Below are 13,917 nucleotides of genomic sequence, written 5' to 3' on the forward strand. Positions count from 1 at the left end.
CTCTCCCTCTCCCTCTCACTGGTTGAAAATAAATATCCAGAGTTCCAAGCTCTTTGCTGATGCTATGTATCATTAATCATTGCCCATCTCTATATTGTGAGAATTGGTTATGTTCTCATGCTTCATGTAAGTAAACCTGTTCAGATGAGGTTGAAGAAAGACCCATCTAGTATTAAACTTACAGAAAATTACAACGCTTTTATACCTTTTTTTAAAAAACAAAATTTGCATTTATTCTGATGATTTCCTTTTTATAACATGACTGTCATTTTCAGGGGAAGGTGCTATCAACCTGGCTTTGGCTCAGAACCGAAGCCAAGATGTGAGAATGAATGGACCCATGGGAGCTGGAAATTCAGTTAGGATGGAGCCAGGATTTCCTATGGCAAGTGGTCCAGGTGAGATCTCTCACTCAATTGTATGACATTTTACTAGTTGCCCTTTTTTTTGCTTTATTTGCTAATGTATGATCATTTGGGTCCTACAAGATAGGCAGGGTTTCCTGACACATCTCTGTTTATTAGTTCAGGAAATAAAGAAATGGAATCACTCTTAGGAGACCATCTAGATTCACAGAGCGTGAAACATATAGGTTTTACAATCTTCGGGGCTCAAGCTTAAACGAAGATGAGCACTGAGCAGTGCAGCAAACATTGATTAAGTTCTTGAATGATAGCACCTATGCTAATTGTTGAAAATAGAAATGAATAAAATATATCCTGCCCTCAGGATGTTTATAGCATAATGGAGAATGTAGTTTTCTAACTCTCTAACTTTCTAAGGCTGGGAATCTGTGAGCTAAGAGTACTTGCATGCTTATGTGGAATCTGTAAAAGTATGTAGAAGAATATGTGTTTTTATATATTTAGAGCTTGAGAGAGTTATAAATTATTTGCTACCTTTTCAAATAATCCTGAAATTTCTTCTTTGGAGATTGAATTCAACATTCTGTGAATCACAGAATATTACAATTGAGTTGGCTCTCTCATGTAAGCTGAGGAAGCTGTAGAGCTCATGAGAGGAAGCAGTTTGCCCAGGGTCAAGTAGCAGTAGGCTTAATATCGCAGATCTAACTCCCAGTTTAGTGCTCTTTTCACTACAGTCATGGCTTTCATACTTTTTCTGCTGCAGGACCCTTTATTCAAATAAACCAGAAAGGCACAGCTTCTGTGGTTAAAGCAGAGTAAGCACTTGAAACTATACCAAATCATTCACCTCCCCACCTAGCACAGCAGCTCTTGAAGAAATGCAGGAGAATGGAGAAGCTCAATTTATAAAGCCATTGTTTTGAACAGTAGCTGAAAACTTGGCCTTATAGAATTGGAAGTAGGTTTTTATCCTGACACTGCCATTTAGTAGTTACCTTAAGCTAGTTATTGCATCTCTCCAAGCAACAGTTTCTTCACCTATAAAATGAGATAATAATGCCTGTAATCTATTGAGCTCATGCTTGAAGGAAGATGAGCCATGTAGCAGACATTTCTGCATGCCTGTTATATATCAGGATCTGTACTATTGGACTGTTGCGGGGTACCATATTGTAGATGGAAAATACCCAGCCTGTTACCTATAGTTGGAAGTCAGTAGATGTAATTCTCCATAGAATCTGAGCATTTAGTTTTAAGGCAGCTTAATGAGAGATTATAGGTGGCACTGTTGCCACTAGTGAAGAATCAGGGTCAGAAGAAGAGTGGGAAGAACCTAACCAAGTTGCATGTAGTTAGTAAAAGAATGACTAGAAATAGGATGAGATTCAACCTGGGTTCTAGTCTCGATTCCTGGCCAAATGACTTAATATATACTGGCTGTACTTTCCTGTAAACGTATTTATTTATGTCCTGTGAGCAATGCTATATAGATTACTTCCAGCCTTAAAATGTTAGGACCCTCTTAAACCGATGTCATCACCCAAATTGCAAGCTCTCCTAGTATCTAGCAAATAGCTCTCTTAATATCTGGCTAGTATCTGGCAAATAGCAGGCATATTTATTAAGCATCTCTGAGAAGTGAGTCTTAATTATAGTAACATACGTAGTTTATTGACAACATAAGAAACTTAGAACCTTTAGGTTGAAATTAGGTTAGATTTAGTGAAGGCCACTGATTGTGATATAATATGAAGTTTCAGAAATAATGAATTAGTAATGATCTGTAGTCACAATAACATTTTAACCCCTAATCTTTCTTTACTGCCAAGCATATTTCAGGCATGTTTTTCTCTGTTGTCCAGGGGTACAATGGATGCAAACAACTTTAATATTAGTTTAAACTAAGCAGAGGAATTTTTCTAGGGAAAGCGACTTTAGTACCCTATAAAACAATAATAAATGACTTTAGAATTGTGTATCTGCAGTGTATGAGATTGCAAATTTTTCTTAGCACTACTTTCTCTATTGGCAACAGGAAGTTAACTAATAAGCAAAATTCTTTTGTAATTAAAACCATATCTATAGCCTGTTTGGTTTTTTCCCATAGCTTTAGAGAAGCTCAAGATTAGTGAGGATTCCATAGTAGTCATTTCGTCATGGTTTCTCATCCTTGTCACTATTAATGCTTTAGGCTGATAATCCTTTGCTGTGGGGAGCTGTCGTGTGCATTGTGGGATGTATAGCAGCATCTCTGGCCTCAACCACCAGATGCTAGTACAGTGGTTCTCAACCTGTGGGTCGCGACCCCTTTGTGGGTCGAAGGATCCTTTCACAGGGGTCGCCTAAGACCATCGGAAAACATATATAATTACATATTGTTTTTGTGATTAATCACTATGCTTTAATTATGTTCAATTTGTAACAATGAAAATACATCCTGCATATCAGATATTTACATTGCGATTCATAACAGTAACAAAATTACAGTTATGAAGTAGCAACGAAAATAATTTTATGGTTGGGGGTCACCACAACATGAGGAATTGTATTAAAGGGTCACGGCATTAGGAAGGTTGAGAACCACTGTGCTAGTACAACACGGCACCTTCCCAGTAGTGCCAATGAAAACTGTCTCCAGGCATTGCTAAATGCCTCCTGGGGGACAAAATGTTTTCCCCCCCAAAGTTGTGAACCATGGATTTAGTCCAAATTCTCCCTAGTATTGGAATGTATTTTATAGTATCTCTACTGAGCATGTAGTCAGCATGTGCTTAAACATTTCTGAGTGTAGGAGGCTGATTATAGACTAAGAAAACCTGCTTCTTATCTCTTAAAAACTTTCTTACTGTCTATCATCTTTGAAAAATGGAATGGGGTTCCTAAGAAACAAATCCAGTTTCAACATTTACCTAACTGCCCTCCTCAACTACAAAACATCTAAAAATGCTAGATAAAAATAGAACATTTAATGCAGAATTGAGCTTATAAAAGAAAGTAAGGAAAATCCCCAGGGCAAAAAAGAAGTCAAAGAAAAAAATTTAAGTAGCAATAAAGAAATGAGAAGACTCTGCAGGGGCCACGGGATAAAACATGAAGCCTTACTCTGATTTACATAATGAAAGAAGTTAGAATTCAGAATCCCTCATGAAGTGAAAATTTTCAGTGAAATATTGATTCAAAAGTTTTTACCCTCTGGCACAGGAAGACAAATGCAAAACTTACCTCTCTTGACCTAGGTTCCTAGTTGGGGGCTGGGGAAATAGTGGTTGTGGAATTGTTTTCTCTACCCTCATGCATGTTGGACATTTAATATACAGGGTAGTGCAAAACTAAGCTTACAGTTGTACTTGAAACACAGAGTTTATTCTTGTATTATTATTTATTGTATTTTCCTTACAAACAACTGTAAACCTACTTTTGCCCCATCTTGTATTGAAATGACCCAGGAATAGCCAAGCTAAGTCAGCAAGTAGTTTTAGACTGGCCTCAACCCAGTAATAATTGTTGAAGCTCTGGAGAGGCACATTCTCAACCCAAGCCATTGCAGATTCTCATAGTTAAAGCCGATTATAAATGAGACTTGAGGCCCAGTGCATGAAGTTTGTGTATGGGTAAGGTCCCTAGGCCTGGCTGGCGATCAGGGCCAATCAGGGTCTTCCGGCTGCCAGCTGGGGCCTTCCTTTGTTCTGCGCTGCCCCCTGGTGGTCAGTACTCGTCATAGCGAGTGGTCGAACTTGCAGTCGGTGGAACTCCTGAGGGGACTATTTGCATATTAGCCTTTTATTATATAGGATTACTAGAGGCCTGGTGCACAAAATTCGTGCACTGAGGGGTGGGGTTCCCTCAGCCCAGCCTGCCCCTCTCACAGTCCAGGAGCCCTCAGTGGCGTTTGTCACCGCTGAGGGCCTGCCCCCAGCTGCATAGGAGGCTCAGAGCAGGCACTCCGTGTGTGTCTGTCTGCTGGGGGCCTGCCCCTAGCCACACTGTGGAGGCTTGGATCAGGCGCCCCTCTGTGTTGATCTCTCAGGCTCCTGGCCTCCACTGCGTGTTGTACTCTCCCTTGAGGTGTGGCCGGGTGGGGTGCTGCCTGCAGGCCACGCTTTCCTGCTCACAGATCACCAGATCGCCACAGAGACCCGGGGGCAGGCCCTCCTGGGGGCTGCCTGCCCTCTGCACTTTCCTGCTCTGGGATCGCCATGGTGACTCAGGAGCAGGCCCACCTGGGTGTTGCCTGCAGGTCGCACTTTCCTGCTCTGGGATCCCCACGGTGACCCAGGAGCAGGCCTTGCTGGGTGCTGCCTACAGGCCGCACTTTCCTGCTTACCGATAGCTGGATCACCACAGCGACTTGGGGGTGGCACTTTCCTGCTCTCGGATCGCCATGGGGTCCCGGCTGCGGGTGGGGCTTAGGCGGTGCAAGTCTTAGGCAGCACACGGGGGTTCCGGCTGGGGGCAGGGCTTAGGTGGCACATGGAGGTCCAGCTGAGGGCGGGGCTTAGGCTGCACGCGGGGGTCCCAGCTGGGGGCGGGGCTGCACACGGGCTGGATGGCAGCTCGCACTTTCCTGCCCTGCCTGCAGTATGCAAATTAGCTGCCATATTTGTTGGTGGCTAATTTGCATATCATGCTGATTAGCCGATGGGAGGCGTAGTGAAGGTATAGTCAATTACCATCTTAGTCTATTATTAGGATACTCCAGGCTTATAACATTTAGGGCTATACTCTCTCCCTCTAGATCAGTGGTTCTCAACCTTCCTAATGCCGCGACCCTTTAATACAGTTCCTCATGTTGTGGTGACCCCCAATTTCATTGTTACAAATTGAACATAATCGAAGCATAGTGATTAATCACAAAAACAATATGTAATTATATGTGTGTTTTCTGATAGTCTTAGGTGACCCCTGTGAAAGGGTCGTTCGACCCCCAAAGGGGTTGCAACCCACAGGTTGAGAACCGCTGATCTAGATAATGGGAATATTAGGGTGTTTAAATTTGTGAAAATCCTAAGAAGAGGACAAGACACTATCAAAGCATAAAGAGAATTGGGGGGAGAGGGACAGAATTTATAGAAGTTTTTAAATTGAAGTAAATAACTTATTCATTAGACACAGCTAAATTGGAAGGTAAACTTGAATAAATTACCCAGAATGCAGCACAGAAAAAAATAAAGGAGATGGAAATATGAAAAAGGTCAAGAGATGTGAAGGATAAAATTACAAGGTTTAACATAAGTTAAAGAAAAGTTCCTGAAAAGAATTCTGGAAGAAGATAAGGAAATTGAGGAGGGACAGTAGTCAAACAGAGAATGGCTGAATTTTTTCCAGAATTGGTGAAAGAAATGAGTCCTCAGATTCAGAAGCCCAGTAATCCTTAGCACTACAAATAAAAATGAATCCTCATCTGGACACAAAATTGTAAAGCTACAGAACATGAAAAGCAGAGAATGTTAAAAGCAGTCAAAATAAAGACCAATTATTATTTTTAATCCTCACCCGAGGATATTTTTCCATTGATTTTTAGAGAATGGAAGAGAAAGGGAAAGACAGAGAGAAACATCAATGTGAGACAAACACATTGATTCATTGCCTCCTGCACGCACCCCAGGGAGGATCCTGCAACTGAGGTATGTGCCCTTGACCGGAATCGAACCTGGGACCCTTCAGTCCACAGGCCAGCTCTCTGTCTACTGAGCCAAACCAGCTAGGGCAAAGACCAATTATTTATGAAGGAAAGACTATGAGACCCACAACAAATTTTCTTAAAATATGTTTTTATTGATTTCAGAGAGAGGAAGGGAGAAGGAGAGAGAGATAGAAACGTCATTGGTGAGAGAGAATCATTGATTGGCTGTTCTATGCATGCCCCCTACCAGGGATCGAGCCCGAAACCCGGGCATATGCCCCAACCGGGAATCGAACTGTGACCTCCTGGTTCATAGGTCAATGCTCAACCACTGGCTGAGCCTGCAACTAATTTCTTAACAGCAACATTGGAAGTCAGAAAACATTGGAATAATATTTCAAAGTGATGAGAAAATTATTGACAGCCTCGAATTTTAAACCTAGCTACACTGTCAGCAGTAGTGTGAAATAAAGGCCTTTTCAAAGAGACTAAGAGAATTTACCATTAACAACCCTTGCTAATTGAACTGCTCAAGATGTACTTCAGGAAGAAGAAAATTGAACCTAAGATGGAAGAAATAAGAGCTGAGAAGGAATGGTGAGCTAAATAATTGGTAACCTGGGGTAAATATTTCAAAATAAACATTGACTTATTTAGTATAATGATAACCATATATTGTCTTTAGACTTTAAGTCAAATATGTCTGTTGGCATTTTAAACATAATCACTAAAATAACAGAAATAGATTATATGACTTCATAGGAAGGAAGGCATGATGAAAACAATAAAACTCAGGAAAAATAGGAGAACAGCATAGAAAAAGAAGGCTAAAAAGCAGTGATATCACAAAATGATAAACCAAAATTTAACAGTAAAGGCAAATGGATTCTGAATTTTGATAAAAATAAATCAGATTCAGCTATGTGCTCTTATAGAAAACATCAATTATAAGGACTCAGTTCATAGCTAAAATGATAGGAAAAAAAAAATCCAAATGAATATTAACCAAGAAAAGGGAGAAGAATTATTTTTACCAGATAAAACAGAATTTAAGATAAAAAGCTTTATGGAGGATAAATAGGGCCACTGTATGATGTAAAAGGAAAAGTTCAGTCCTGACCGATTGCTCAGTGGTTAGAGCATAGGCACACAGACTGAACGGTCGCAGGTTCGATTCCCAATAAAAATCATGTACTTCCATTTCGAGTTCAGTCGCCATCCTTGGTCAGGTTGCGTGTAGGAGACAATCAATTGATGTCCCTCTCTCACACCGATGTTTCTTTCTCTCCCTCCTCCTACTTCCCTCCCACTCTCTCTAAATATCAGTAGGGTGAAATTATCCTCTCTCTTTGGGTGAAGATTTTTTGTTTAAAAAGAAGCCCTAGCAGATTTGGCTCAGTGGATAGAGCGCCCCCCCTTCAGACTGAAGGGCCCCAGGTTCAATTCCCATCAAAGGCACATACCTTGGTTGCAGGCTCGATCCCCAGGGTGTATGCAGGAGACAACCAGTCAGTGTCTCTCACATCGATGTTTCTCTGTCTCTCCCTCTCTCTTCCATTCTCGCTAAAAATCAATGGAAAAATATTCTCAGGTGAGTATTAACAAAAAAAATTTAATAAAAATAAAGGAAGGTTATCAGAAAGATAATTAAACTTTTATTTTCTTAATAACCTATCCTTAAAATATGTGAGGCAAAGATGGACAGAATTACATGAAGATAGCAAATCTTCAGAGAAATTTTAACAAACTTCTGTTAGTAATTGATGTATTGAGCTTATAAAAAAAATTAGTAAGGATAAAGTTTGAATAACATAATTAAAATAATTTGATATAATGGGTATACAGTTGGCCTTGAACAACTTGGGATTAGGAGCTTCATGCAAAAACCACCCATGCAAAAATCTGTGTATAACTTTTGGCTCCCCAAAAACTTAACTGCTAGTAGTCTACTATTGATTGGAAGCCTTACTGATAACATAAACAGTCGATTAACACACATTTTGTATGTTATATGTATTATGTGTTGTATACTTAAGCTAAGTAAACTATAGTAAAGAAAATGTTATTGAGAAAATACATTTGCAGTACTTACATATTTATTGAAAAAAATCCACATGTAAGTGTACCTGCACAGTTCAAAACCATTTTTAAGGGTCAACTATACATGGAAATCTGGGATTCTTAATCTTGTCAAGCATAAATGGAACATTTGTATAAATTGGTCATGTATTTTCTAAAAGCAAGTTTTAGTAAATTCCAAATATTCTCTACCCTGTAGTGCAATTAGTCAAGTCAGCGGTCCAAAAAACAAAAAAAAACCTAACTAAAATATTCCATACTTTTAGAAGTTAAAAAATACATTCTAAATACACAATGATTTTTTAAAAATTAATCATGATGGACATTAGAACATATTTGGAATAATGAGAATAGCACACATCAGAATTTGTAGGGTATAGTCAATACAGTACTGGGAAGAAAATTAAACCTTCAGATACTTATATTAGAGCAGAATATCAGCTGAAAAGTAACAAGCTAACTATGACTTAATTAAGAAAATGAACAGCAGAGTGATAATTTAGGAGGAAAGAAAGAAGTAAAGTATAAATTTTTAAAAAAGAACAGCAGCAAAGCTAAAAGATGTTTCTTTGAAAAAAACAACTAAAATGATGAATCTGATAAGACAAGAAAAAAAAGAGGCACAGGCAATGTAAAGAATGAAAAAAAGTGTACACTTTTAAAAGGATGTATTTTATAGTATGTGAATTATCTCAGTTTTTAAAAAGAATGGAAAAAATGGGTATCCCGTGAATAACTTTATGCTAATAAATTATAAAGCATTGGCAAGTTAACAATTTTCTTGAAACTATAATTTAACTGAAACGGGCTTAATAGGATATAGAAAACTTGAAAAATGTATAACTACTTAAGAAATTGAAATAATTAAAAATCTGTCTTCCTGTGAACCAATTAGTATAACCCACAGGTCCTATTGATTTTACAGGTGAGTTTTATTAAATATTTAAAGAACAGTTAGACATATTTTTCCAGATCATAGAAAAGGGGGAAAGATGCTTTCCAACTCATTTTGAAGCTATTTTATTCTTGACCAAAATTAAAGGACAGGAAGAGAAAATAATTATAGACTATTATCACTTATGAATATAAATGCTAAATTCTAAAAAGTCTAAGGGTATCAGAAGTTAGAAAGATATGGAGCAAGAGGAGTTCTCAAACATCTAGTTGGAGTATGAATCTGTATAACTACTTTCGAGAGCAGTTTACCAACAGCTAGTAAAATTGAAGATGCTTATATTTTAAGACCTAGCAATTCTAATTATATAGTGTAAAGATAAGCTTATATGTCCGTGAGAATACATGACATTACCAAATTCTCAGAATGAAAAGTTACGGTGGGTAGGGGGTGGGGATCTAATATTTATCAACAGGAGAATGAATGTATAAAATAGAGCACTATTATGGCAGTCAAGATGGACAAAACTCAAAAAATAAGTGAAAATGGAAACTGAAGAATACATGTAGTATGGTGCCACTTACATGAAAATTAAAAGCATACAAAAATGCAATATAGTTTTCCTGCATATGTAGAAAATAAAACATGCATGAAACTGTTAATCCCAATTATAAGATAAGAGGGAGGGAATGGAACGAGTTGGGAAGGAGTATATATACATACACATACACACATACACACACACACACACTAGAGGCCTGGGTGCACGGATTCGTGTACTGGTGGGGTCCCTTAGCCTGGCCTGTGCCCTCTCGCAATGCAGGACCACTCAGGGGATGTAGTAGTTCACAAAGTGGCAGGCAGCTGGGGAGGAGCCCAGGCCAGGTGCCGCACCGCTCCCGCTCATCCTGGCCCCACAGCGCTGCTGTGGAGGCAGGAGAGGTTCACACCACACCAGCATCTGGCATCAGTCAGCTGAGCTGCGCTCCCACTGTGGGAGCATACTGACCACCAGGGGGCGTTGAGTGTCTGCCCCCTGGTGGTCAGTGCGCATCATAGTGACCAGTCATTCGGTTGTCGGTCACTTAGGCTTTTATATATAGAGAATATACACACATATATGTATGTATGTATATGCATCTGAAGGAGATAGGTCAAAATGCTTAGATATATGCAAGGTAGATGATGGTACAGAAATTTCTCATACTTTTTCATATTCTTGAAATATTTCATTAAAAAACAACATTATGCCAATTCCAATACTCTATTCTAGACTTTTTTCTCTCTCTCTAGGATTAATAAGAATGACCAACCCGGCCACTGTTATGATGCCCCAGGGTGGAAACATGTCATCTTCCATGATGGCACCAGGTCCCAATTCAGAGCTGCAGCCCAGGACTCCTCGCCCTGCTTCACAGTCAGGTAATGACCTCCAGTCTTTTAGGATCAAAGAGGCGAACTCCCTGCACAGATCATTACAAAATTCAGCTGTCGCAGATGCAGTTCCCAATTGCCCAACTTAAATGCCACCTTCTTTACAAAATCTGTCCTAATTTCTTCAAGCTAAAAGTCATCATTTCCTTCTTAGAATTTCTCATTGTTCTAAGTTTTACCCCAACGTTCCTAAAAAAATGCATTTAGTGGCCTACTTAGTCCTGCAAGATACTCCATGACAGAGAATTCTAAACATTGAAGTAAATTTGGTAAATGCATCCTTCTCCCGGAGATACAAAATTAACATTTTGGAGGCACTGAGAGTCTTCCAGTGAGGTTGTTAGATCCAATGTTTCCCAAACCTAATTAACTATGTTTGTTTTATTTTCTTACGACATTAATGAACACAGTTGCCAAAATATGCTTTGAAAATACTACTCCACATTTTATGTTTGTCTCTTATGTCCACTTTTGAATCATCAGCTCTTTAGATAAGATTTATCTTTCTATCATCTTGGTACATTGCTTTTCATATAGAAGATGCTCACAAACATTTCATTGAATGGTACCAGCAAATTTTACTCTATATTTGCAGAACTGCCAAGACCACTGCTCTATGACCTAGGTTTCAGTAAGTTAATTTTTGCTTTGTTGACCATTTTTAAACAGATGCAATGGATCCACTCCTCTCTGGGCTCCATATACAACAGCAAAGTCATCCCTCAGGATCTTTAGCGCCTCCACACCACCCATTGCAGCCTGTGTCTGTGAACAGACAAATGAACCCAGCTAATTTTCCCCAGCTGCAGCAGCAGCAGCATCAACAGCAGCAACATCAACAACAGCAGCATCAACAACAACAGTTGCAGGCAAGACCCCCACAGCAACATCAGCAGCATCAGCCACAGGGAATTCGACCCCAGTTTACTGCCCCAACTCAGGTGCCTGTTCCTCCAGGCTGGAACCAGCTGCCTTCTGGAGCCCTTCAGCCTCCTCCAGCCCAGGGTTCTCTGGGCACAATGACTGCAAACCAAGGGTGGAAGAAGGCTCCCTTGCCTGGTCCAATGCAACAGCAACTTCAGGCAAGACCATCCTTAGCCACGGTACAGACACCTTCCCATCCTCCCCCTCCATATCCCTTTGGCAGCCAGCAAGCCTCACAAGCCCATACAAACTTTCCTCAGATGAGCAATCCAGGCCAGTTCACAGCTCCTCAGATGAAGAGCATGCAGGGAGGGCACTCCAGGGTTCCAACCCCCCTGCAGCAGCCCCACCTCACCAACAAGTCTCCTGCCTCCTCACCCTCCTCCTTCCAGCAGGGATCCCCTGCATCTTCCCCAACGGTTAACCAAACTCAGCAGCAGATGGGACCAAGGCCACCTCAGAATAACCCACTTCCCCAGGGATTTCAACAGCCTGTCAGCTCTCCTGGTCGGAATCCTATGGTTCAACAGGGAAACGTGCCACCTAACTTCATGGTGATGCAGCAGCAACCACCAAATCAGGGGCCACAGAGTTTACATCCAGGCCTAGGAGGTGAGGAACACTGAAGCTATTTGTGTTGGTAAATTTACTGAAGATAGATCTTAGTAAAACTTCAATTTTGAGATAATAGAGGAAGTGAAATAAGGATGTAATAATTTGGTTGTGTGACTATAGTGGTGACATTTGATATAAATTAGTTAACTTGATACATTATGCAGTATCTTACTGGTTACATATAAGCTAACCCTCTGGATAAAAATACAGGTAAAATTCAATATAGATATGCTCATTTGGTTTTCAAATTATTTTTGCTTGATCTTGTACTAGTAAATTAAAATGTCCAGAAGAAACATGCATTTTATTAACAACTTATACTGCTTGGCTGTAGAAAAAAATTAAGATTATATAATACAGCAAAAATAAAAAGATAACTAAGAGTCTTATTGGGGGAAAGGCCCTTTTAGTTTTCAATTTTGATAATCCTAAGTTAGTAAAATAGCATGGTATTTGTAAAATTTGATTAAAGGGGAGTAAGTTCAGAAATCATTGACTTTTATAGTTTTATAATGTCAATGCCTGCTCCTTAGAGAGGGAATTCCACCAGTTATACCTAAAGGAGATTTATTTATTTATTTTGTAAGGTGCCTCTTGTATGAAGAAAAAGCAATGGAGCTTAATGTGTGAGAGGTAAAACGATTACAGTAAAACTTATCCATCTCCATGTTTATTATTTATTCTTATTAATCATTGATCTAGTGCACATGAATGTGCTTGGAGCTTTTCAGTAAGGTATAGAGAGTATCAGTAATGCTGTCATCTGATAAACATTCCCCCTCCAAAGACACCCATTGCCTACCCAGAAAAAACCTTGCATCTTCAGTGCAACATAGCAAAGGCATGTTCCCATGGTTTCTGGTGAAGCTAAGTTGCTCATCAGCCTTTCACTCTTGTGATTAATTGTATGGACATGCAGGCTCTAATATTTGAATCCTGAGAAGTTTTCAGAAAATGCAACAATGTTTCAGCTCCAAACTTCACTGTCTGGGCATCTAGCCCTGCATCAGTGGCAGCTGGGTAGTCCCTCCTGCAAATGTGATTGCTTATTTAATTACAATGGAAGCATGCAAATGGGGACTTGTCACTGCTAAAGAAAAGACAAATGCATATTTGTCTACAAAGCGTTTTTCAGGACATTGAAAATTTGGCCCTTAAAAAAAATAAATGGACTAATACAAAAAAATTAAAGTGAGCTTTAGGTCTTGATGCTTTCATAGAGCAGATGATGTGCTCGCCTAGGTGATCTGGCCACATCAAGGCCTACGTTATAAACAATGAGTGTGTTCTGAGATTCTCCTTACTATAGATTTTCTGAAATTAAATCTTTCTCTAAAAGGAAGTAATACTTTAGTGAGATTCCATTAGAGCATGGTTTTGGTACCATAGCTGTCAGAATTGCAGCAAACCTTATGAGGGGAAAGCATAATGATAAATTTTACATAGCCTCACTTTGAAGCTCCTATGAATTGCTTCTAATCTTTGTCTTTTTCAAAGAGACAAGCACAATATTGGGGGGACGTTTTCTACAAAGGATATTGTCATCTATTTCCCTCAATGGAGAAAAAGACTACCTATCTATACTTAATATCGGGACCTATCTTTTGTTTCATAGTATTTATCATCAATTTGTTTGAATATGAGAGAACTTATTTCATTGGTACCTGTATTAAAGTATGTAAAGTTTTGGAGTCCACTCTATTACAGAGAAAAGTAAAGAGCTCTAAACCTTGCTGTGATGTGGCCTCAGATCACATTTAGGGAGCAGATTGCCATCTTTTCCTTGGCATGTTCTAAGTGTAAATTTTTTAGTATTTCTTTTTCATTTTGACAATGCTCATGTAAGAGATTGTGTTGATTTTTTTAACCATCTTTCCCAACCTTATTATTAAAGATCTTACCAGTGTGACAGAGAGCTAAGCCAGTGGAGACTTCATGCAGCTCATCCTTCCTTATTCATCCCACATCTAAGAAAGAGT

General features: G+C 39.4%; 1 protein-coding gene across 6 annotated transcripts in view; it reads left to right on the forward strand.

Annotated features, from left to right (window-relative positions):
• The window catches only part of NCOA6 (nuclear receptor coactivator 6), a 91,592-nt gene that overhangs the window by 41,191 nt on the left and 36,484 nt on the right, over positions 1-13,917 (forward strand). For all 6 annotated transcript variants that reach the window (XM_015564484.1, XM_006764576.2, XM_006764577.2 and 3 more), the window contains exons 5-7: positions 276-398; positions 10,259-10,387; positions 11,069-11,935. In XM_015564484.1, the coding sequence (XP_015419970.1) occupies positions 276-398; positions 10,259-10,387; positions 11,069-11,935 (1,119 nt within the window). The remainder of the gene's footprint in view (positions 1-275; positions 399-10,258; positions 10,388-11,068; positions 11,936-13,917) is intronic.

This window comes from Myotis davidii, unplaced genomic scaffold, assembly GCF_000327345.1.
Source record: "Myotis davidii unplaced genomic scaffold, ASM32734v1 scaffold38, whole genome shotgun sequence".
Taxonomy (NCBI): domain Eukaryota; kingdom Metazoa; phylum Chordata; class Mammalia; order Chiroptera; family Vespertilionidae; genus Myotis; species Myotis davidii.